Source organism: Gossypium raimondii, chromosome 2 (genome assembly GCF_025698545.1).
Source record: "Gossypium raimondii isolate GPD5lz chromosome 2, ASM2569854v1, whole genome shotgun sequence".
NCBI classification, from domain to species: Eukaryota; Viridiplantae; Streptophyta; class Magnoliopsida; order Malvales; family Malvaceae; genus Gossypium; species Gossypium raimondii.
The window spans coordinates 43,786,500-43,812,864 of record NC_068566.1 but is presented as its reverse complement, the minus strand read 5'-3'; the positions used below and the strand labels follow the sequence as shown (position 1 = coordinate 43,812,864).

Below are 26,365 nucleotides of genomic sequence, written 5' to 3'. Positions count from 1 at the left end.
ACCCATATTTGTGTAAGATTAATCTTTCAATACTTTCATGTGGGTCTCTCTGATTCGGTAACTATTCTTCTTTTCTTTTCAAGTTTTATTGAATCTAAAAGTTAGAATTGTGATTTTTCTTATGATAGATTAAGATTTTTGCGTAAGATTTTTTATTTATTGAATGATTTGGGATATTAATTTATATGAGATTACTAACACCTTGATTGAGTAAAAATTTAGAGGTTGATTAATACAAATCCTTTAAGAAATTAGGATTGATTTGTATTTATATGATGTTGAATTTCTTGAATATTGACTAGAAATTTAGTATTATTATTTAGAAATTGTTATTGCTAGTGTGATTATTTTGAATCTTGTGTTAGAAAATTGACATATTACATTCTCGTGACACCAAAGCACGCATAACTGATTTCTATTTTATGAAGGAAAATTATTAGCTGTATGTTGCTTCATGAAGACCTTTACCTGTTTAAGTTTTGGATTTATTTGTTCTAAATGTTTAATAGGAACGAATAAATAGTGAAAAAGTCAAAGTAAGATAAAATTAGAGAAAAACACAAAAGTAAAGTAAAATTTAGTCACATACATTGACTTATCAAGGGTTAATATTATGCAATTTTTTATATTACTTTTATAAATATTTTAATTTTTAAAAATTTGCCCCAGAATCAACCATTTGAAGTTTTTGCATTTTCATCACTATACTTTTTACGTCATTCATGACTTCGTAAAGCACATACATGATAGATTGGCATACAAATTTTTAATGTAATTTATATAGAATTTAATAAAGGTTGAATTTTCTCTTACAAAATTCTTTATTTTCACCTTATTTGTTCTACATATCAAACATGAAGAAAACACAAACACAACTAGAATGAAATGTGCTTCATTTAAGATTTCGCTTGAGTTTGTCCCTCGACAAGTTTCGGAAAGCAAAGGAATTAACGTATGAGAGTAGACATTGGAATCTACAACATATGCCATATCATTGTTTCCTGCATCGATATCAACATCGAAATGTGTCAGATCGATTTACAATGATGTACAAAAATAGTAAGCAATAAAAAGTTACCTGAATTTGGTGAAGCATTAACTCAAGCTAAACTGTTAACTATTTGTCTAATTCCTTTCAAATCAAAGATTTCAATCCAATAACCATCAGGATCCTTGATGAATGCAAAACCTATATATCAGATTGGCAAATAAGGCATGAATTGATGCATTTTTAAAAACAAAAATCCCGAAAGGAAATATTTCATTGCTAATATAGATGAGATGACTTACCGTCACTTGGTTTTTTGACAAATTCCACTCCAAGACTTTCAAATCTCTCGCATGCCTTGTACAAGTCATCCACGGTAAGGCCGATGTGCCCTGAAAAAGGAATACATTTGAAGATGAATATCAGATACGGCTATTAATACATGTGTTATGATTATTTTCCCCTATCACAATCACTATTGGAGTTCAATAAGGCAAAACAAAAGAATGGTATATGCCATCAAAATGTTTCAACTTCTAATTTATAAACGTAAACACTTGGAAGAATAACATCATAAAAGAGGCAAAAACTATGCATACCAAATCCAATAGGTTCCGAATTCCCATCGTGATATCCTTTGAACTCGGGATCGTTTTCGGTACCCCAAAAGCTGTAGGAAACATTAAACTATTAAATCAATATTGTAAAAACCGGACATATGATCAAATCAACTAAATCATTGGTTCCTGATTTAATTGGTTCAGCGATTACAAGATAAAAAAAAAACTTTTAAAATTTTTTTAGTAGAAAAAGAGAAAGATCAATTACAAAATAGCATCAAACCATAAAGCAAAAAGTTAAACATTTAAACCAGATCAAATTCAATTTAAAATAATCTTTTAATAGTTTTTTTTACTCGATTCGATCAATATTTTATCGGTGTAATCGACCGATCTCATTCGATTTTGATAACCATGTGCTAAAGAAGCCATAAGACAGAAGAATGATAACTTTATCGAACCAAAAGGTGGTTTAAATTTTCATTTTCTAAATAATGTATTCTTACTGTGTCAGTTCCATAGTTGCTGGTCTTCCAAATGTCCAAATAGTTTTCTCAACTGGGTCAGTTGGAGCTGATGAAACATCCTACATCCAAGGAAACACATGCATTTAGAATCAAACATAATTAAATTTACCCAAAACCAATAAGTGAAAGATGATAGCACGATGAAATGAGACCAATAAGGAGACAATTTGTTGCAATACAATTAAATGAGTTTTACCTCATATCCCATCATATACAATGTCATTTTCATATATGGAACATCCACTTTGTTAAGCAACCTGAAAAAGGATGTATTCATAGATTCCATTAACAATCAAATTAAATACAAGTGTTTGATTTTAGAAATAATCAATTTCGAAAATAAATTCTATAATAAAAGTGTTTATAAACAAGTTTAGAAGAGATAAATAAGAAAAATAGATAGTTTAACTTAAAAATACTTTTCACTTTGACTTCAAAAGATATTTGTTTAACTTTATAATGCAAAACGGCTTAAATTAAGAAAAGAAGATAAATATAACTTACGTCATGCCCAAAACACGACTATAGAATTCAAGAGTTCGTTTTGGATCCTTAATACGAAACATCTGCAAAACCCAAAAGAAAAGAAAAACATTACATAAATTCCCTTGAAAGCCATAGCAATGTACGTATTGTAAACACCCAAAACAGGAACTTACGGTTTGCTGCATGATGTAGCCTTTGGTGGCTTCGTCAGGGGGAAAATGAAGGCCTGGGTTATTGGCAGGTGATTCTTTTGAATCCAATGACGCCATCGTTTGCAATATGAAATCTGGAGAGTTGGGGTTTAGAGTTTAAGAGTGAAATAAGGGAAAGTTAGTGAAGTTGTGTTGAAAGTGAAGGAGTGCTTATGCTTATATAGAGGCTTTGCTGTTGAAAGAGAGAGAGAGAGAGAGAGAGAGAGAGAGAGAGAGAGAGAGGTGCAACTAGCTGCTGTTGACTAAAACAAAAGGTTTGATTACATTTTTGTAAATTTTATAACGCTATAAAAATAGCTAACTTTGAATGTTTGAATATTAGAATATAGTTTTATTAAACAGATTTAAAATTCTAAACTAATAAAGGAGAAAGATTGAACTTATTGACGTAAAGATATGTTTATAAAATAATATTTATTTAATGAAATTGTTGTAGTTTTCTGCCAGCCTCCAACTTTGAATTAAATTAAAAAGAAAACAGTCAACTATGGCTTGCTCTCATTTTCTCATATTTTATAAACTAACTTGTTTGGGAGCTTTTCATGTTAGTATTCTGAATTTTAGATTAGGAAAGTTCAAATGTGGTTGGAAGTTATGTTTTTTCCTTTGATGTTTTCTTTCAAGTTTTAGAAATTATATTTTATTTAGTTATCTTTTTGTTTTTAATATAAAACGTCGTTGCCTTACTTCAATAAAGATGTCCTACTTTTGTTTTTAAAAAAATACTTAGTTTCGTCGTTCTTGTTCTTTGGATGTGTTAGGGATCGTCCCGATTAAAGCAACAAGTAACAAAAATAGCGGAATAAATTGAGAAATTGAACACACAAATTTAACGTGAAAAAACCCCTCCAAAGAGGATAAAAAATCACGGGCAAAGATAATTTTACTATAATGGCAAAAAAAAAAACGAAGAGTACAAAAGATGGAGATAAAAACTAAACCCCGAAAACCCGAAAACAAATAACTCTCAAAACGTAAACATAAAAATTCTCTAAATGTGTTATGAGTTCTAATCTCTAATGGGTGTTTTTACTAAGGTTGTGAAAGAGCCTATTTATAGGCTAAAATTCACATGTCAAATAATAATAAAATAATCTAAACTAATCAGTGTTTGACTGCAACAAATAAACAGAGTTTAACTAAAAGATTATTTTTCAAATTTGACTGAAAATAGGAGTCATACTTAACAAATCTCCACCTTGACTCATATTTCCACAACGCCATTTTTGCCAAAGCTCGCCACGAGCCTATCTTGAACTATGCAGGGAATCAACTGAGTCGAATCTGTGCTTAGAAACTGGAAGACTTCTAGCCTTCGACTTGTACACTGCCAAATCAAAACTAATCCGGGTCTGATTTTCACGAACACAGTGCCCTAACTTTTCAAAACCTGCACCCAAAAGAGAACCTCTCTTCAACGAAACGGTTATACATTTTTCCCTCCTATGACCAAGTTGCCTCTGCTCCAAATAAGTTGACTTCGACTCTGTAATGGACGAGGGACGTCCGATTTCACCGGTCACTGTAGAACCTTCCAGAATATAAAGACTGCCAGTTCTTTTACCTTTTAACAAAATGAGAGCTCCATGAGATACTTTAATGCCGTTTGACTCGATGTTGATTCTTCATCCTTTCAAGTCTAAAATACTTAAGGAGATGAGATTCTTTCGTAAATCAGGTACATACCTGACATCTGAGAGTGTCCTAATCGTCCCATCGTGTATCCTAATTTTAACAGTACCAATACCAATTACCTTACTAGATGAATCATTTCCCATGCGCACAACTCCACCTTCAACCGAACTGTATGTGGAGAACCATTCTCTATTGGGACACATGTGGAAAGAACATCCCGAATCTAGGATCCACTCGAACATGAGCTTGGAGTTATCGCTCGTTGACACTAACAAGAAATCATCACCGCTTTCATCGATCAAATTAGTACCAGCTACATCTTCCTCGTTACTCTCAGCAGCTCTTTTATTTTGCAGTTTATAACAATCTGCTTTGACGTGACCTAACTTTTTACAATAGCGACACCTTTTGTCTCGTTTCTTTGATGCTTCCAAAACGGAAGCTTGCCTATCTGCCTTGCTATCCAAATGAAGCTTATTGTCGAGTTTGTCTCTGCTCAACAAATGACCCTTCACATCTTCAAACGAGATTTTATCTCTGCCATATTTCAGGGTCTCCCTGAAAGACTTGTATGAAGGGGGTAAAGAGCACAATAATAGAATAGCTTGATCTTCATCATCAATATGAACCTCAACGTTCTTTAAATAATTTAAAAGAGTAATGAATTAACTGATGTGATCTCTAAGAAGCTCACATTCGTTCAAGCGAAACGTAAATAGACGTTGTTTCAACACTAAACGGTTAGCCAAAGACTTAGTCGCATAAAGAGTTTCTAACCTTTGCCACAAGGCGGATGAGGTCTTCTCCATCAAGACCTCCTGCAATACCGTATTCGCGAGGCACAACTGGATTGCAGACAAGGACTTTTCATCAAGCTCTTCCCATTCTATTTGATTTAGATTCTCAGGCTTTTTCCCTGTAACAACCTTTTTCAAGCCGTTTTGAACTAGGATTGCCATCATCCGAACTTGCCACAAATTGAAATTTGTCTCACCATTGAACTTCTCAATTTCAAACCTTGTTGCTGCCATCTCTGAACGGGCTGATCTATGAAATTTGAACTAGCTCTGATACCACTTGTTAGGGATCGTCCCGATTAAAGCAACAAGTAACAAAAATAGCGGAATAAATTGAGAAATTGAACACACAAATTTAACATGGAAAACCCCTCCAAAGAGGATAAAAAACCACGGGTAAAGATAATTTTACTATAATGGCAAAAAAAACGAAGAGTACAAAAGATGGAGATAAAAACTAAACCCCGAAAACCCGAAAACAAAGAACTCTCAAAACGTAAACACAAAAATTCTCTAAATGTGTTATGAGTTCTAATCTCTAATGGGTGTTTTTACTAAGGTTGTGAAAGAGCCTATTTATAGGCTAAATTCACATGTCAAATAATAATAAAATAATCTAAATTAATCGTGTTTGACTGAAACAAATAAACAGAGTTTAACTAAAAGATTATTTCTCAAATTTGACTGAAAATAGGAGTCATACTTAACAGAATGTTTCAATGGTGATGTTTTAGGGATTTTTATTTTATTTCATTGAATTACTGACTTGAATTAAAAATTAATAAATGCATTAAGCAGATTAACCATTCATCGTTGATAGTCACACCATACTCTACTATATGAATTTTAAATAATAATATTATACGTTAAAATTTTTAATTAATTTAATTTTTAAATAATATACACTATCAATTTGTATATTGCGGATATACAAACTAATTAAAATATAAAATTAAATCTCAAATTCGAGACTGATATCCTAATCTAACCTATGAGTTTTCAGTTTGATGAGTGGTTATCTAACAAAAATGGCTTTTGAAGAGTTGTTTTTGATAATTCCATTTTGTCAATTGTAGGCCAAAAATTAAGAGGAACAATTTAATTTGTCATTCTCCTATTGGGAAGTGATAGGGATGACAGTTTCATACAATCCCTTCGCATGGGGCGTAGGTGAGGGCAAAGAGTAGAGCAATTTCTATTGTGAAGTTTTCATATGTTTTGTTTTATGGTCTAATTCCAGTTTTAGTCCGCTTAACTATTTAAAATTTGAAATTTAATTCTTTACTTTAATTTGATATAATTTGATTATTTACTTTTTATAATGTTATTAGTAGGTCTAAATTGATAACGCTTTTAATGGCAACTTTTAAAGTGTTAATAGTATTGACCGTTGATAGATGATAGTACTAATATTGTTAACAAATTCATAAAAGTGCTCAAGTTTCTCCACCTTACTAATTAAGGCTTAAGTCATAATTTAATTCTTGAATTATATTATTTTCTCACTTTGGTATTTGAACTTTTTTCTCATTTTGATACATGAAGTATCATTTTGTTTTATTTTACTCCAAAAATACCGACATCCAATAAAAATGTGTAACGTCTCGTATTTTTATTCAAGAGTATCATTTCAAAGAAAATACTTTTGCTTTGCCCCATTCAATGATTCAACCATTGGAAGTTTTTGCATTTTCATCACTTATTTTTCTACTTCATTCATGACTTTGTATACATGATATATTGGCATACAAATTTATATGTAATTTAAATAGAATTTAGTAAATTTGAAGGTTGAAATTTCTCTTACAAAATTCTTTATTTTCACATTATTTGTTATACATATCAAACGTGAAGAAAACATGAACACAACTAGAATGAAATGTGCTTCAATTAAGATTTCACTTGAGTTTGTCCCTCGACAAGTTTCGGAAAGCAAAGGAATTAATGTATGGGAGTAGACATTGGAATCTACAACATATGCCATATCATTGTTTCCTGCATCGACATCAACACCGAAATGTATCAGATCGATTTACAATGATGTACAAAAATGATGAGCAATAAAAAGTTACCTGAATTTGGTGAAGCATTAACTCAAGCTAAACTGTTAACTATTTGTCTAATTCCTTTCAAATCAAAGATTTCAATCCAATAACCATCAGGGTCCTTGATGAATGCAAAACCTATAAATCAGATTGGCAAACGAGGCATGAATTGATGCAATTTTAAAAAACAAAAATCCAAAAGGAAATATTTCAGACATAACTTTGGTTACTAATATAGATGAGATGATTTACCATCGCTTGGTTTTTTGACAAATTCTACTCCAAGACTTTCAAATCTCTCGCAGGCCTTGTACATGTCATCCACAGTGATGCCAATGTGCCCTGGAAAGGAATACATTCGAAGGTGAATATCAGATACAACCATGTATGTGGCATGGTAATACTGGTTTTTTTTTTTATCTAAAGTTTTCTCATATATTTTAAGGACGGCAATTAATACATATATTATAATTATTTTCTCCTATTGGAGTTCAATAAGGCAAAACAAACGAATTGTATATGCCATCAAAATGTCTCAGCTTCTAATTTATAAATGTAAACACTTGGAAGAATAACGTCGCAAAAGAGGCAAAAACTATGCATACCAAAGCCAATAGGTTCTGAATTCCCATCGTGGTATCCTTTGAATTCAGGATCGTTTTCGGTACCCCAAAAGCTGTAGCAAACGTTAAACTATTAAATCAGTGTTGTAAAAATTGGTTGCTGATTTAATTAGTTCAAGATAAAAAAAACAAAACCCAAAAAATTAAATATTTAAACTAGCTTAAATTCAATTTAAAATGATCTTTCAACAACTCTTTTACACGGTCAATCAATATTTTATCGATGTAATCGATCGAACCGATTCGAATCTAACAATCCCGTACAGGAAAATGATAACTTTGCTAAATCAAAAGGTGGGTTAATTTTTCATTTTCTAAAAATAATGTATTCTTACTGTGTTAGTTCCATAGTAGCTGGTCTTCCAAATGTCCAAATAGTTTTCTCAACTGGGTCACTTGGTGCTGATGAAACATCCTACATCCAAGGGAACACATGCTTTTAGAATCAAACATAATTAAATTTACCCAAATGGTGGCACCCAAAACCAATAAGCGAAAGATGATAGCACAAGGAAATGAGACCAATAAGAATACAATTTCTTGCAATATAATTAAATCAGTTTTACCTCATATCCCATCATATACAATGTCATTTTCATATATGGAACATCCACTTTGTTAAGCAACCTGAAAAGGATGTATTCATAGATTCCATTAACAATCAAATCAAATATAAGTGTTTGATTTTAGAAATAATCAATTTTGAAAATAGATTCTATAATAAAAGTGTTTATAAACAAGTTTAGAAGAGATAAATAAGAAAATAATAGATAATTTAACTCAAAAATACTTTTTATTTTGACTTCAAAAGATATTTATTTAACTTTATAATACAAAACAGCTTAAATTAAGAAAAGAAGAGAAATATAACTTACTTCATGCCTAAAACACGACTATAAAATTCAAGAGTGCGCTTTGGATCCTTAATACGAAACATCTGCAAAACCCAAAAAAAAAAAAAAAAAAAACATTACATAAATTCCCTTGAAAGGCATAGCAATGTACATATTGTAAACATCCAAAACAGGAACTTACGGTTTGCTGCATGATGTAGCCTTTGGTGGCTTCATCAGGGGGAAAATGAAGGCCTGGGTTATTGGCAGGTGATTCTTTTGAATCCAATGACGCCATTGTTTGCAATATGTAATCTGGAGAGTTGGGGTTTAGAGTTTAAGAGTGAAATGAGGGAAAGTCAGTGGAGTTGTGTTAAAAGTGAAGGATTGCTTATGCTTATATAGAGGCTTTGAAGATGTGGAAAAAAAATGAGTGTGAAAAAGGTGATGCCGAGAGAGAGAGAGAGAGAGAGAGAGGAAACTAGCCGCCGTTGCCTAAAACAAAAAGTTTGATGACATTGTTGTAAATTATTGTTAATATTATAAAAAATATGGTTGAATGGTAATAATGTTTTATGGTTGATTAGTTAAATTTTTTTCATATATTTGAAATTTAGTTTTTTTAATAATTTAATCTCTTTACTTTCTAGATTTAAAAATGTAAGTTCAATTTTGTTTTGTTCAGCGGCGGTGTCAGCTTTCAGGCTGGTTATCGCTTGCCTTTTTCTTCTTCCATTAATATTTTCTTTCTTTATTCTTCTCATTCATTACACGTCTTCTTTCTTTTCAGTTTGCAGATTTATTTTGTAGGTATCTTTGTTGTCTTCACAAGTTGTGATGGACAGATGGTGGTGTTTGTTATTCGCTAAAACTCCACCGGCCACCAATAATTTTTTTTGGAAAAGTGGATGACTCTTCGTTAACTTCTTAATTAATTTGTTTATGTTTTGAGAGTATTTCAAAATAATAAATGATTTCATGCGTCGATTTGGACCTGTGTTGTCTTAAGTTTTTTACTTTTTTGTTTGTTTTTCCATTATTTAATGAGTCTTCAGTTTTAGAAGCTTTTGTTTGCTCTTGTAGTACATTTTTTAGTCTTGCTTATACATGTAATCTTAGTTTTACAAGTGATTTTAGGAATGATTTTGTTGTCGTCCTCTCTAGTTTGGTGAATGCTAAATTCTTTTGTCGATTTTTGCTCGCTGCTTTGGACCATCCGGGGCTGATTTCCTTATCGTATTAAGTGCTTGCAATCACTCTGAATATGTCAATTGTCAACGTGTCATAATGTTCTATTAATGCTGAGGCTAAAGCCTTTGTTGTATTGATGGAGCTCGTCTTTCACCATCTACGACAAGTGTTTACTTTTTTTCTTCTCTAAATTGTACGGTTCCATTCATTGAATGAATTAATGGATTTACATTTCAAAACAAAATATAAGTTTAATTTTTAATATTTAAAAAATTCTATTATAATGGTATTTCTTTGATTATGAATATTTTTTATGTTAAAATGTTTCTTTAACGAATATAACATAATAATTATAGCGATTTTAATAATTAACACCTAAATTTTAAATTTAAAAAATTAAAAATCCTAAAATTAAAAAATTAAATTAAATTCTAAATATGAAAAGAGTATAGCAACTTAAGTTATATTTAAACTTCTTTCATGTGGGTAATGTGAATGAGAAAAACAATGAGAAAAATAATATTTATTTGATCCAGTCTCCAAATTTGAATTAAAATAAATTAAGTAAAAATAATACGTTCAATTTGAGAAATATTTCTTGGCTGTCTAATTTTTATAATAAAAAATTTGCTGTCTTTTCGACTCGTCCTTCTTTTATTTATTTTCTCTCGTAAACAAAAATATCCTAACTCAAAATTTAATTCACCTTACTTGTTTTGTTCCTTTAAAAAAATCTCTGTTTAAGATAACGAGACAAAATTCAAGCATCTCCTTTAATAATTAAATCCCTTCTACTTTTCTTCCAATATTATTCTCATTTTGTTATGATATTAACTATTATTAACTCATTGATTCGTTAGATCGTTGGGTCTTGACCCGTACTCTATATGGGATCACACATGCGTAGTATGTGGACTCACTTCGAGTATACACATGTTAACCCTCAGGTAGAGTACGTATCATCATGCATGGAGACCTACCTAATATGTTATATCTATGAACAACGACCGTATCATATAAATATATAGAATTAATCTATCTGAGTAGACACAGAAGAAAACACTCAACACATTTCAATAAATTTAATTATCAAATACTTGATTAAAATAATTTTTGATAACCTTTAACAAATAAAAGTCAAACCTTTAACAATAATTTTAAATGTAATAGTAATCATGACCTGAATTTTTCAATAAAAAAATCCTAAAAGTATAAATACTCAAAAGAGTATAACAATTTAAGTAGATTTCATGTGGGATGTTTAGAAAATAATATTTATTTGATCAAATAGTTGTTTTCTGCCAGTCTCCAACTTTGAATTAAAAAAGGGGTCAATTATGGCTTGCTCTCTCATTTTGTCTTATTTGATTTCATTAAATTACTCTCCTACTCCAATTAAATACATTAAACTATTTATTTTTTTAATGCCCGAACAAGAAATAGACTAGTGCGGCTCGAACTCATACCACACCAGGCCATCACACGGGGTTCTAAACTATTCATCTTTGATCTTTTTGATAGTCACAAATTATTCATTAGTTTTTTAATTATATTTTATTTTAGTTGAAATTAAAATGATGAATAGAATATATATTTGTTCCTAAATTCAAAAAGTTATAAAAAATATTACGCTTAAAATAATATTTATTTTTATATATAAAAATGCTCTTGATAATTTATAAGTTCTTAATCAACCCTTATTATATATATAAATTATCCCCACAACTACTTTTATTTTATTTTTTTATTGCAGTCGTTTTCTGACTTATCCTTCTTTAATTTACTACATAAGAGGTATCAACACTTAAGTTTGAGTCTAATTCATCTAATATATTTAGATCAATTTTTAAGTTTAGGTTCGGTTCGGCTTGAAAAATGTGCTTATTTTAGATTAATTTTATTTTAAATTAATTTTTAAAAATATAATATACTAAATGCACTAAAAATCCTAAAATGAAAATTTTCGACACATTAAAAATATTTAAAACACTATAAATATAATGCATGTTTCATTGTATTAAAAAATAAATATAATAAGCATTTTATTGTATTAAATATAAATTTTAAAATTTTATATTTTGGGTTGGGTTATTTAGTCGGGTAAGTTTTTTAGGTTTTGGGTGATTTAATTGTTATTGGGTTAGTGATTTAATATAAATATAAATATTATTTAATATATATAATCAATATAATATTATTTTATAACAATATTCGGGCTGGGCCAAGCTTAAGTAAAAAATTTTGCCCAAGACTCAACCCATATAAAAACTAAGCCTTAAAATTTGTCTAAATCTATTTTTCAAGTCTCGTATTTTGTTAAAACCCTTTCATTTTCGAATGGACCTTCGAACTTGGACAAATTACCCGACTCATAAGCAAGTGTACTCTTCATAGCTTAAATTTTAACCCACCTTAATTTTTTTTTAAATCTTAATATTTAAAATAATGAGACAAACTTCAAGTAACTACAAAAAAAAAAAAAAAAAAATCTTTTCCCCTTTACACGGAATCAATTCTTTTTATATAATCTCTTTCTTATTTCTTACTAATCAAACAAAATTTAATAATTAAATCCCTTAATTCATTGTGTTTCTAATCTTCTAACTCTAACATTATTTCATTATCAGGGAAAAGAACCTCTAACCTTATTCTAACTTATAAAATTCACATTTCCAAAATAAATCAGTATAACTAGAGGTGCTTGTGGTCGAATCGGGTCTAAGCATGATATTAATATAATTTATGTTTGTCCAAGCTTAGTCCGGCTTGAAATATAGGCATAAAATTTTGTCCAAGCCCGCCCTTTCACAAAAGACTAACCCAAACCCATCTTAGGTCCGCCCATATTATTTTTAAATTTAAAAAATATATATTTATATTGTTTTAATTTAATATTTAACAATTTTATATATTTTTTATTTATTGAAATTTTTATGTAGTCATCTTAACACTATTTTAATGTTTATATTAGATTTATTTTTTATATGGTATTATATATGTAGCATAGATTTATTTTTTTTAATGCATATTAAATTGCATAATATATAAAAATAACATAATATAAAGTATTATAAGCTTAAAAACGAGTTGGGTTGGGCTGGACTTGGGCCTTGAATGTTCAAGTCTGAGCCAGACACATATTTTAAATAGGTCTAATTTGTAACACCCCTAATCTATATCTGTCGCCGGATTAGGGTAAAGAGGCATTACCGTAAAAGACACAATCCAGCACAATCATTTATCACCTTTTATTCACCAAAGAATAAAATTACATTTGTAACATTACTAAACTCGAATGTCCACGAATCATTTATACTAGATTCGAATATATGAATCATAAAGCCAATCCACATCAAAATGTTTAATCAAACTAACACATGAAAACCAAATTCAAACCATATGTCATAAATTTATAAAATTTTTACATGTGTACCACTTAACCAACTAACCAAACATATTTTACTATTATAAAACATCATATCGTAATATATATACATTAATTCCATTAGCGAAACTTGTGGCTATATAGTAAGGCATTTGGACACCTAAATAATCATCAATCATATGTCGGTTTCATATACTCAACTTACAACAATACATTCATTATATTAACTTACCCACTTGCATATTTAAACCACAACTAACCATATCAATTCATAACATTAACTAAAATCAATATAAAGTATTTACGATCTTTATACATGTACATATTAATTTAAGCTGAACTATATCACACGGCAAAATGGGCAAAATTATACAAGTACATGCAAGCAATTTCTAAATGACCAAATTTTAATTGTAAAACTAACCATTTCATACATTGCCCACTTGACTATACTTAACCATTTTCTAAGTTCAATAATCAATATTAAACATGCCAATTTCATATGCTATGTACCATGCCAAAATTTCATATACACAACCAAATCCATTAATCCAATTTTCGGTCATCACCTTTAACCTCCAAAAATAATTCATGCCATTTTCATCTTGAACCGTACCTAAAAACTCACTCATTCAAGCATATAATATGTGCATGCTTAACCATTACAGACCGATTTAAATAACCCTTACGCAATCGAACATAATTTCATCAATTTACCTCTTCACTGAGCCGAAACACAAGACCAACCACCATTGCAAATCAAATCATGTATCAAGCTTACTAAATGAGCTATTTATAAATCATTCATATCATTAGTCAACCAAGACATATAACCAAAACACCGTTCATACTTGTTTTGGAACATACTTACCAAAATGTGTGTAAACCATGACCAAAATTACACAACCATCAACTAACTTATTAATCAAACCAAACCATATAATCACATACCACATATATATACACCAAGAAATATACTTCTATAATGAGCTATTGCCATGACCGAATACACATAACATTAATATCAAAATTAAGCTATTTTCGCCTGGCTAAATATATACTCATTTCAAGACTAAACAAAACAAATGCTAGCCTATACATGCCATTTGTTCAAAGTTTCAAGCTTTTAAAATACCGAAATAGAGGTCAATAGTGTGACAGACTTCCTTGACGATCCCTGGGCTTGTAACTAACTTTCCAAAAATCTATAAAACGACGAACAAACACACACACAGTAAGCTTAAATTGCCTAGTAAGTTATAAGTAAATAAATTATCAAATGAACATTAGCATAATTATATCAATATGGCCGAACATGAACAAACTCATGCACATAATAGTCACACCTTTAACATGTATAATTCATATCATCATCTCAAGTATTATACTTACCTATTTTCATGAACATTTAATTTCGCACGTACCTGAGTCATTTAACTCGATTCACACTCGATCTCAACTTAACACTGCCTGTTGAACCATTCAGAATCAATAAGGATACTCGGATAACTCGAAAAGCTCGTACAATGCCTACGTCCTAGACGAGGTCTTACTTGTAATCAAATATCGATGCTACTGTCCCAGACAGGGTCTTACACGTAAATCTCAATTTGATGCCAACGTCCCAAACATTGTCTTACAAGAAATCACATATCGGAATCCTATGTCATGACATATATATCCTAACTATTCCTATGGTTCGTACGGGGCTTTCGAACGTCGTAATTCGATCGATTCAAGCTTGTATCTACTTTTCCCACACTTATGTCAATTCAACAAGCTCATATATAATTACTAAAATTCAATTCAGCACAATTAAATAAATTTTCATATAAATTAACAATAATTATTTACTTATGAACTTACCTTGTACGGAGACGAACGGACCGGAACGGCTATTGTCTACTTTTGATTTCCCCTAATCCAAATCCGAATTCTTCTTTTCTTAATCTAATTCAATACAAATTTAGCTTATTCATTCACCAAACCATTCAATTCAATCCATATACACATATTTAGGGTATTTTACAAATTAGCCCTCACATTTTCACATTTTGACATTTTAATCCCTATTTCATAAAATCACAAAATACACATAATTTAACAATATCCTAGCTTGGTTAAATATTCCTTTAACTCATATAACCCCACACATTTCATTTATTTCACATTTTAGCCCCTCAATTTCTCATTTTCACGATTTAACCCAAAATACTCAAATTCATCAAAAATCTCAATACAAAACATATTAATCCAACACCTATCTTTCATAAAATTTCAATTAACATCATTAAACTCACAAATTCATCAATGACTTAACTCACAATCTTCATCAAAATCAGAAATTGAGGCATGTGCTTAATAAAATGCTAAGCAACAATCACAAAAACATAGAAATTATCATAAATAGATCAAAACACATACCTTAATCACCAAATATCAAAGCCGAACCCTAGCTTAGTCTTTTTTCTTTTCTTTTCTTGTTATTATCGGCCAAAGATGAACATAATGGCCTATTTTCATACTTTTGTTTTATTATTTCATTATTTAATTATCAATTTCCATTTTTAACCTTTATAATATCATTTAAAACCCACTAAGTAATGTCCAGCTTTGCCATTTAATGCATTCAATGGTTAAATAACCACATAAGGATCTCCTCTTTTTAAAGACACATCAAATCGGCCATTATTCAAATAGAAGTATAATTTTGCATTTTTTGCGATTTAATCCTTTTTGCAAATTAAGCACACAAATGATCAAATGAAATCATGAAAATTTCACACATACCAATTCACATGCTGTAGACTCAGAAAATAATATTAAGATATTTTTCAGACTCGAATTTGTGGTCTCAAAACCACTGTTCCGACTAGAGTCTAAACAGGGTTGTTACATAATTTTTTTGCCCAAACTTGTTTTCCAGGCCTAATATTTTTACCCAAACCCTCCCAAAATTTAGGCGGGCCTTCGGACCTAGGCGTGTAATCTGACCCATGGACAGATCTAAGTATAACAATATCGAAATTCTTTAAAAAAACATTTAAAAAGTCATTATTATTGGTTTATTTATAGGTTAAAATACATTTCAATTAGTACATTTGGAATTTAGTACATCTGCTTTTATTTTAAGAAATATAGTCCCTTTACTTTTAGGGTTTAAAAATGCAAGTTTAACTATTAACATTATTAAAATTCTTCCCTTAGATTGATTCATTACCACATCAATTTTTGTAATATGACTATTAAGTGAATTTTATACTTAAGTGTCACACCAATGAATTTTATATGAATAGTAGAAACACTAAATTTCTGAAAATAAAAATAGATAGACTAAATTTCAAATATACAAAAAAATAGAGACTTACAATATATTTTAACTTTCATTACGAAGGAGAGATGGAGAATGAAAATAAAGGAGAGGTTTAAAGAAAAACCTAAATTTATTTATTCTCAAAATAAACAAGTAGAAATACAAATTTGATTATTAAAGATTGAGAAACTTTAAGAAATCTGAACCCCGTTCATGAAAAAGAAAAAAAATTTGAATTTTATGTTTTGTATGATTTTTTCTCACTATTTGAAGGATTAAGATTTAAAAGAATATTTAAGGTGAATTATTTTAAATTTAGGAAGAAAAGAATTATTTGATAATGTTGAAAAAAAAAAAGGGCCGCAAGCAAAGGAAAGTTTCGAACCTGGAAAAAAAAGCAAAGAAAGATGAGAATTTGATAGCAAAAATGGAATATGGAAGAAAGAATAAGAGGATGGAATTAAGCTCGAATGATTAGTGACTTGGTTTTAAGAAAACCGACTTGAACAAGAGTTCTTGAAATTTAAGAACAAAAAATTGCAAGCAATGTGAATTAAACGAATTTAACTAGTAAAGATAACAAAAAAACTAAAAATTAAATAAGATAAAAAAGGTGAAAGATGGAATAGATAAGTTAATGAAGATGAATATAAGGATAAGTGTTTGATTGAATTCTCCGAGAAATATTTCTCGACAAACTCAATCAATAACTCTAATTGACCCTCCAAAAATGAATTTTTGGTAATCCGGAGTTTGAAGAATTTGTCTCCAAATCTTGAACAATATTAAGTAAAAAGAATCTTCCGAATAAAAATAAGAATAGAATCTTGCAAAATAAAATACTCCAAAAAGTGTTTTTATTAATTAAATAATCAAAATCTTATAATATAATGAATAATGTAAGTTCATTGAATGAAAACAAACTCATAACTTAATTAAACTTCTAGTTTGGCTAAGTGAGAGGTGATTCTAGTTGAACTAAACCTTCTTGCCAACCAAAAAAAGATTATAAAAAAAAACTTCTAAAGAAGTTAAAACACTTAAATAATATCCTAAAATTAGGAATCAATAAATACAAAAAGCATAATGCAATATTGGGCTTATATATAATCAAAATTAAGCCTCAAAATTGAACCTAAATTGATGTAAAATCTAATCCAAGTCCAAAACTCGTAATTTCCGCAATAATCTCGCCCAAAATTTTCTATACACACTGTCTTCACTAAAATGACCATAATTTGAGATACCAAACTCAAAATCAGACGATTTAAAGTGCATTTCGAAGATAAGAGATTAATCTTTCACCGATTAGAAGACATCCCGACCTAGAAATGCTAGGACCCATGTCACAAGTTAGCTGGTTTTCCAAACTTGAAAATTGGCTACTTTGGTGAATTGAATTTAATAAATTTCACTCCGTTCATGCATGTATCATTTCCCCTTCCTCGAAAAGATTCATCCTTGAATCTTATCCATGGTAGAACAGGAAAGAATCTTTATGAAAAGTGGAATAGTTTAATTGAGCTCCTCTAAATGAATCCACGAAATCCTAAAATAAAGAAACAAGTCTACTTGACAAATTTAAGTTAAGGTTAATGAAAACATAATCTTTTCTCTCTTTTCTATAGGTTGTTGGAAAAATTAGTTAAGAAAATAGTTTTTACAGCTATAGCGGTTGTTTTAAAAATTTTCAAAACCGAGCAATTTTGTGATATTTATAGTAATAAACCCTAAACCAGAATAGGACCTGTACTTTGTGCGAGACGGATGCTTTCAACCAAACCATCTTCTCCACTATTCTCGTATAATGAATTGCATTGAGTTTGGGCTCGAGCAATACGAACCAAAACATAGAAAAGAAAACGATTTACTTACTTTCAATAGGAAAGTAAGTTCTCTCTATAAAAACCGAAAAATATCGTATAGAATTTATTCTAAGTAAATAAATTACCACTAATTTCTGACAGAATAACAATATGTGAATAATGTATGAAGTATCATTTTAGGTCAATTGGTGCTCTCTATTTATAGAGGAAAGTACAAGAATCTTGATTGAACAAGCCTTTGATAAATAATATTATTTTAAATAGAAAACATACTCCCAGTCTAACTGAGAAAGAGGGGGTGACACACCCTCATAATTTGACTAGAGTTGTTGTCCCTTCATATTACATGAGGGACAAATTGGGTCTCTCATGTATTAGGTCCAATTATAAATGCTTCCCGAACTTTTGACACAACACTTTATAATTTAAACCAACATATTAGTCTTTCAATTGGTTTGCTCATTTTTAATTAAACGAAGGCATGTTTAGATTATCTAATAATATAAGTTGTCTGTTCGTATTACAATATGATCACGTAATACCGCTTAGTATTAGTTAAACGTTAGATAATCAATGAGTCGATATTTGCTTTGCATGTAAAAACCTGTTGAGGAAAATATACAAAGAATATTAATTTAATCAATGGATGTTTTATTAAACCAATTTTTCAAAAATACAAGTATACATAGACGGAAATACTACTATAAAGGTACTAGATCCAACATAGGTATCTTTTTCTTTTCATTCTTCTTTTTTTTTTTTCATCTTGAGGACAACTCTTGAATTCTATCTCATGAATTTTTACTCACCAAAGTTCAACCATCAAATTACTTTTATTATTCAAAGTCTCTTTTCTCTCAATCTTTTTATATGGATCATCCTCACTTCTCATATCCCCCTCACAATATTTTTAACATTTAATTCATCATAATAAAATTATTTGGAGGAGATGATGTTTCAAGTTCTAAATTTATAGACTCTTATGAACATTCCTCACTATTAATTTCACCATGTTTGCTAATTTCACTATCACAACTTTCACTAAGTGATCTATAATAGCCTGATTTTCAAAGGTGTCGAAAACAGCAGTTTCGGAACCCCATTTTCATTTTTTGATAATATTTACAAGGTTAGAATTAAATTTTATTAAAGTTTGGTCCCTTAATTTTGTCAAATTGATAGTTAATTAAGGTATAAGGACTAGATTGTAAAAGTTGTAAAATTTTATCACTATAGATTTTTAATTAATCAAAGGACCAAATGAGCAATTAGAACATTGTTAAATGGTCAAATTGTGGTGGAGGATTGTTAAAATCTAATAAGTTGATTAATTTTGATTTAGATTAATTAATTTAGTTTAATTAAATTAATTATGATCATTAACATATAATTTAAGTATAAAAAAAGTGAAGAGAGTGGATGTTGTCATCCATATTTCTTCTTCTTCACCGAATTTGAAAATAAAAAAAAAGGATATAACCAAGCCAGGTCTTCAAACTTTCGGTCCTTTATTGGTGAGTTCAATCTAGTCTTTTTCTTGTATTTTTTATTTTTGAGGTTATGGAAGCTTAATTTAGCTAGTCCCTGTACCAATTTGTAAAACTGTTAAAGTTTTTGAAAGTTTCCATTGATGAAGTCTTAAAAAATTGGTGTTAAATTGATAGATTTTAAGCTTAGAAGTAAAAAGGACTAGATTATAAAGTTTAATTGTTAGTTTTGTTCAAAAGGACCAAAGTGTATAAATTTTGAAATTGATGTCAAATTTCTTTAATATTAGATAATAGAGGGTCATAGAAGGACGTGATTGAGATTGATTTTTAAATCGTAGCTCAAAATTGAAAGTTATGACAATTTTGATTTTAGAGACTAAATTGAATAAAATGAAAAATTTTAGAGCATGTAAAAATGAAATTGAATTGGTATATGCATAATAGGGAATGTTATAAAATGATTGGTATTGATAAATGGAACCTAATTATTGTATAAATCAGGAATTGAACCAAACTGAAGATAATCGGGGAATATGCAAAATTGCTATTAGTCCTTGAAGATTCGGTTGTTTGCTATTTTGACCAAGTAAGTCATATGATATGATTTTATTTAAATTTTTATGTATTTGAATTATGAATATGTGTATGTTTGGTTGTAATTTGAATGGTTTGCGATTTGGTAAAAAAGGTGAGTTATGGACTAAATTGTAAAGAAATGATTATATGTGCTAAAGATGCCCGAGTGAATGTAATAAAGGATAGAATATGATTGATATGTCAATAAGGTTATATGCATGCTTGTACGAGATACAAAAAATGAAATTGAATTGGTACATGCATAATATGGAATGTAATAAAATGATTGGTATTGGCAAAATTTTCCATTTGCTTTAGAACCAACCGTTGTTGGTGTGAAGAGGAGGAACTTGTGTTGTTAAGATTTTTCTTGATTAAACTTTTGATTCCAATTAGGTAAGGTGATTTCTAATTCTTTTCTTTTGATTTTAATTCATTAAAACATGACCTCATCATTTTCTCTTCAACTTTTCTGTTCACGTTGGTTTGGGAGCTAGAGAGAGGGAGTTAAAATTTGATGTTTCTTGAAAGTTTTTGTGACGAATTTTTTGATACAATATTGGCGATGGGAATGGAGTCGCACGTTTTGAATCTATGTCTGATAAAAGCTTTAACTACCGCTCCATGCAAGTTAAAAAATTTCAAATCTGAACAAAGTTTTAGATTTGATTTGAATAATGAAGCTTTAATCCCTCTAACTATTTGAAATTTAAAATTTAATTCTCTATTTTAATTTTATATAATTTAATAATTTGTTTTTATAATATTATTAGTAGGTCGAAGTTGAAATAAATAACATTATTATTAATTGCTATTATTAAAGTGTTAAATAGTGTCAACTTACATGTTGGGTGTTGGGTACACTAGAATATCACGAATGAGGGGAATCTAACAATTGGCAGGGGCGAATGGCCAACTTTTTTTTCTCAATTGTTACTTAGTTTCTTTGGAAGAGTCTTAATGATTTCATCTTTAATAATGCTAGTAGAAGTAGCCATGAACTCATTGCTTCGGCTCTTGCTTGCGCAAAGTCTTTTGGATTTAGTGGTAATTAATATGAAACAATTGGCCTGTTTTTCTAAAACAGAACAAGGGTGGCAGCATCCACCTAGATGGATCAAGATTAACATCAATGGATCGGTATCAATGAGCAACACCAAAGCGGCAATAGGGGGAGTAGTGAGATGTTCAAGTGGAGTTTGGTAGGTCGATTGCGGAATGGTAACAGGGGTGTTCGATGTTTTCCAGATTGAAGCACGAGCAATTGTTGAAGGCTTAAAGTTGGTTTGGTCAAAGGGCTTCAAATAGGTAGAGGTTGATTGTGATAATGCAATGTTAATTTATACTATTCAAAATGGATTTGCATCAATTAGTAACATTGCAGAAGTCTGAGTAATTCATGAATGGTGCACTAAAGATTGGCAAGTGAAGTTTAGACATATATTGAGAGAGAGTAACATGGTGGTTGAATGCTAGGCCAAGACAATAGTAGAGCAGTTAAATCAATTAGTTATTCTCACAGATCCACCACAATATGTAAGAAGTCTGTTAGTGAAGGATGTTCGTCGCTCACTGCATGAGGTGACCTTTATCCTATACATTCCTAATTTTAGGCATGTATTTTTATTTACTACCAAAAAAAAAAAAAGTTTCAACTGCTAACTGATAATAGTACTATAGTGTTAACAGATTCCTAAAAAAAAGAGGTTAATTCTTGCTAATCCCCAAAATGATATATGCTGTTGGGGATTGTAAAAGGATGAATGGTATCATGTGTGTAACTTCAAAGAAAGTTTTTGCATTTTCATCACTCAGTTTTTCTAGTTCATGCATTGACTTGGTAAGCACATGCATGATACATAGACATAAAATCTTAAATAACTTAAGTTGAATTTTAGTAAAACTGAAGATTAAGTTTTCTCTTACAATTTTTATTTTATTTTTCCACTTTTTCGTGCTTGTTATACATATTAAACATACAAAAAACGTACACAATAGAAATGAAATGTGCTTCAATTAAGATTTCACCGAATTTTGTCTCTCGATAAGTTCTAGAAAGCAAAGGAATTAATGTACGAGAGCAGACATTATAACACTAGAATCATGACAACGAACGAAACCTACTACATATGCCATATCCTTGTTTCCTGCATAGACACCGACATGTATTAGATTAATTTGCAATGATGTACAAAGATTGATAAGCAATAAAAACAAAACTACCTGAACTTGGTGAAGCACTAGCTTAAGCTAAATTGTTAACTATTGCTCTAATTCCATTCAAATCAAAGATTTCAATCCAGTAACCATCGGGATCCTTGATGAATGCATAACCTAGAAATCAAATTGGCAAATAAGGCATGAATTAATACATTTTTTAAAAACAAAAATCCGAAAGAAAATATTTCAGACATTAACTTTGGTTGCTAATATAGATGAAATGACTTACCATCGCCTGGTTTTTTGACAAACTCTACTCCAAGACTCTCAAATCTCTCACATGCCTTATACATGTCATCCACGGTGATGCCAATGTGCCCTGAAGGGGAAAACGTTACCAGAGTTGAGGGTAAATATTACATACAAGTATGTGGCATGATTATACTCAACTTTTTCTAAAGTTTTCCCATATATTTTAAGGATAGCTATTAATACCAATAATATGATCCCCTGCCACTATCACCATTGGAGTTCAATAAGGCACAACAAATGAATGGTATATGCCATCAAATTGTCTCCATCTCTAATTTGCAAACCAAACAGTGGGAAGAAACAAACATTACAAAAGTGACAAAAATTATGCATACCGAAGCCAGTAGGTTCTGAATTCCCATCGTGGTATCCTTTGAACTCAGGGTCGTTTTCAGTACCCCAGAAACTGTAGGAAACATCAAATTGTTAAATCAATATGATAAGAATCGGATTAGTGATCAAATCGGTTAGACCATAAAATTTTAATTTGACCGGTTCAATCATTACAATATAATTTTTTTTTAAAGTTTGATTGATTTTCTACTAGTTTAATCAGAAGAACAAAACCTTTGTCAAAACAAAATGGGGTTCAATTATTTTTCTTTTCTTTTTTCTTAAAAAAATGTATTCTTACTGTGTTAATTCCATAGTAGCTGGTCTTCCAAATGTCCAAATAGTTTTCTCAACTGGGTCACTTGGAGCTGATGAAACATCCTACATTGCATTTAGAATCAAACATAATTAATTTTTTTCCAAAATGGTGGCACCTAAAACCAATAAGCGAAAGATGATAGCACAATGAAATGAGACAAATAACAAGACAATTTCTTGCAATACAACTATATCAATTTTACCTCATAGCCCATCATATACAATGTCATTTTCATATATGGAACATCCACTTTGTTTAGCAACCTGAAAATGATGTTGTCATGGATTCCATTAACAATCAAATCAAATACAAGTGTTTGATTTTAGAAATAATCAATTTTGAAAATAGATTCCATAATAAAAGTGTTTATAGGAAGATATAAATAAGAAAAAAATAGGTAATTTAACTCAAAAGTAACTTTTAAAAATAAAAATTTTAATTTTTCAAAAATACTTTTCTTATATTCAGGGGTGAAGGAAAAATTTTTTAGGGTGATCGAAATTAAATTTTAATTTTTACGATAATAAAAATACAATTTTGCCATTTGAATAGACTATATCTTTATAATTTTTAAAGGACTAAATCACATTTTATTATTTTTAAGAGGCTAAAGTACAATTTTAATTTCACTAATTTAAAATTTTTAAAAAAATTAAAAAGACTAAATGAAAAATTTTCTATTTTAAATAGGCCGAAGCCTGCCAATCCCCTAACTACGCCATTGCTTATATTTAAAAAGTTACTTGAACTTCAAAAGATATTTATTTAACTTTATAATGCAAAAGGGTCAAAATTAAGAAAAAAAAAAGAATAATATAACTTACGACATGCCCAAAACGCGACTATAAAATTCAAGGGTAGGTTTTGGGTCCTTGATTCGAAACATCTGTAAAATTCAAAAGAAAAATGAAAACATTACATAAATTCCCTTAAAAGCCATAGCAATGTACATGTTGTAAACGCCCAAAACAGGAACTTACGGTTTGCTGCATGATGTAGCCTTTGGTGGCTTCATCAGGGGGAGAATGAAGGCCTGGGTTATTGGCTGGTGATTCTTTTGAATCCAATGACCCCATTGTTTGCAATATGTAATCTGGAGAGTTGGGGTTTAGAGTTAAAGAGTGGAATGAGGGAAAGTTTGTGAAGTTGTGTTAAAAGTGAAAGATTGCTTATATAGGGGCTTTGAAGATGTTAAAAACAAAAAACAAATGAGTGTGATGTAGGTGATGTGAAGGGCTCGCCAATTAAATGAAACAGAAGAAACGGCAACTAGCCGCCGTTGACGTAATTCCAATAGTTTATTGACAGTGCTACTAATTTTGGGGAGAATATTTTATCTGAGAATTACGTCACATTATTGAATAAAATAAAAATAATTGAAGAGTTAAATAAATGCAAATAGCATTAATTTTTTAAAGATTTATTATTACTACACAACTTAAAATAAATGTGATAAAGAATAGAATAAAATCGGATAAAATTCACACATGACATGTGAAAATGATAAAATAGAGACTTATATATTACAACTACGCATGATGGACCCTAAACCTGAATACTTAGAGACTTAAACCTTAAATCTTAAATAGTAAATACTAATAATTTTAAAATTTAAATTTTAAATTTTAAAGTCAAGATCCTAAACACTAAACTGAGAGTTATTAGTATTTAAGTAAATTTAAGGAAAACAGACAGCGTTTGTATGTGTCAAAGTCCACAATGGCTTGCTCAGTTACTCTTGTAATAATTTAATTTATTTTATGAGCAACTTGCTTGTTTCGTGTTTCTATTCTGAGAATTTTGAATGGTAATATTTTAGGTTATTTTGGGAATATAATTTATTTTATCGAATTAATAATTCTAAATTATTGCTTGCTGACGCACTTCAACTTGAATGAAAAAAATTAATTTAAGTTGAATAAGTTATTAGTAAATTTATGTTTTAGTTACTCAATTATAAAAAGTTATAAAATAGTTATTGAATTAGTCAAAAGTTTTCATTTAAGTCATTGGACTATTAAAATTATCATTGTATAGTCTTTTTTGTTCTCACTGCCTATACTAATTCAAAGCTCACATTCCCTTTCTTTTCTGTAGTTCAATTTTTATTTTCATGAAATAATTTTGAACGTTATGAATTTACGAACTAAAATTTAAATAGATTTTTTCTTCTATCTCCGACATTGACCGCTAAATCGACTTGAATCTAAGATATGTTCTATTACTTGTCGATGAGTACCGATCCATCATATCAATTGTCAAATCGTCGCTTAAAGCTCGTAGGCTTTTTCTAAGAAAAAAGAATTGAATAGCCCAGTAACTTAAAAAAGAACATTTAAATAGTTTAATAACTTAAATGAAAACTTTCGAATAATTTAGTGATATTTTTATAATTTTTTAAAGTTAAGTGACTAAAACATAAACTTATTAATAATTTAATGACCTTAAATATAATTTACCCAAAAATAATAACATTAAACAAATAGATTATCCAACGTGGATAGTGACAAACTATTAAATAGCTTTATAAAAAATATAATATTTTAAACAATATATTATCTACGCAATGAATTTTGACTTAACAACTTTGCTTGTCTTTAGTATCTCCGATTTTATCGCCTCTCCTAATTTCTAAAATAAAAATTGCCGGTTTTTTTTTAACAAATAGTCTAAAAACAAAATATTACATACTACAACCAGGGAAAAAGGACACCGTTAGGAATATCCGCTTCTGATAATTCCCAAACTTTCATA

At 29.7% G+C, this 26,365-nt stretch overlaps 2 protein-coding genes across 5 annotated transcripts; both read right to left on the bottom strand.

Moving 5' to 3' along the window:
- Positions 1 to 751: 751 nt before the first annotated feature.
- On the bottom strand, positions 752 to 9,090 carry LOC105788985 (lactoylglutathione lyase). Of its 4 annotated transcripts, none has more exons than XM_052627591.1 (8): positions 8,909 to 9,090; positions 8,749 to 8,810; positions 8,440 to 8,500; positions 8,209 to 8,288; positions 7,856 to 7,926; positions 7,503 to 7,592; positions 1,079 to 1,189; positions 752 to 1,001 (listed from the first exon to the last, which is right to left on the bottom strand). In XM_052627591.1, the coding sequence occupies exons 1-7, from the start codon at positions 9,002 to 9,004 to the stop codon at positions 1,101 to 1,103; spliced, it is 549 nt and encodes a 182-aa protein (XP_052483551.1). In that variant the 5' UTR covers positions 9,005 to 9,090; the 3' UTR covers positions 752 to 1,001; positions 1,079 to 1,100. The 4 variants fall into 4 exon arrangements, with proteins under 4 accessions (XP_052483551.1, XP_052483550.1, XP_012471607.1 ...); XM_052627590.1 differs by lacking the exon at positions 1,079 to 1,189 and adding an exon at positions 7,278 to 7,388 and having other exon boundaries at positions 8,909 to 9,089; XM_012616153.2 differs by lacking the exons at positions 7,503 to 7,592; positions 7,856 to 7,926; positions 8,209 to 8,288; ... (1 more) ...; positions 8,749 to 8,810; positions 8,909 to 9,090 and adding exons at positions 1,291 to 1,380; positions 1,588 to 1,658; positions 2,055 to 2,134; ... (1 more) ...; positions 2,580 to 2,641; positions 2,735 to 2,926.
- A 13,392-nt stretch (positions 9,091 to 22,482) lies between these two features.
- LOC105788986 (lactoylglutathione lyase) lies at positions 22,483 to 24,763 on the bottom strand. Its single transcript, XM_012616155.2, has 8 exons — positions 24,592 to 24,763; positions 24,436 to 24,497; positions 23,814 to 23,874; positions 23,594 to 23,673; positions 23,295 to 23,365; positions 22,937 to 23,026; positions 22,711 to 22,821; positions 22,483 to 22,634 (listed from the first exon to the last, which is right to left on the bottom strand). Exons 1-7 carry the CDS (start codon positions 24,685 to 24,687, stop codon positions 22,733 to 22,735), a joined length of 549 nt encoding a protein of 182 aa, XP_012471609.1. The 5' UTR covers positions 24,688 to 24,763; the 3' UTR covers positions 22,483 to 22,634; positions 22,711 to 22,732.
- Between the last annotated feature and the right edge of the window lie 1,602 nt (positions 24,764 to 26,365).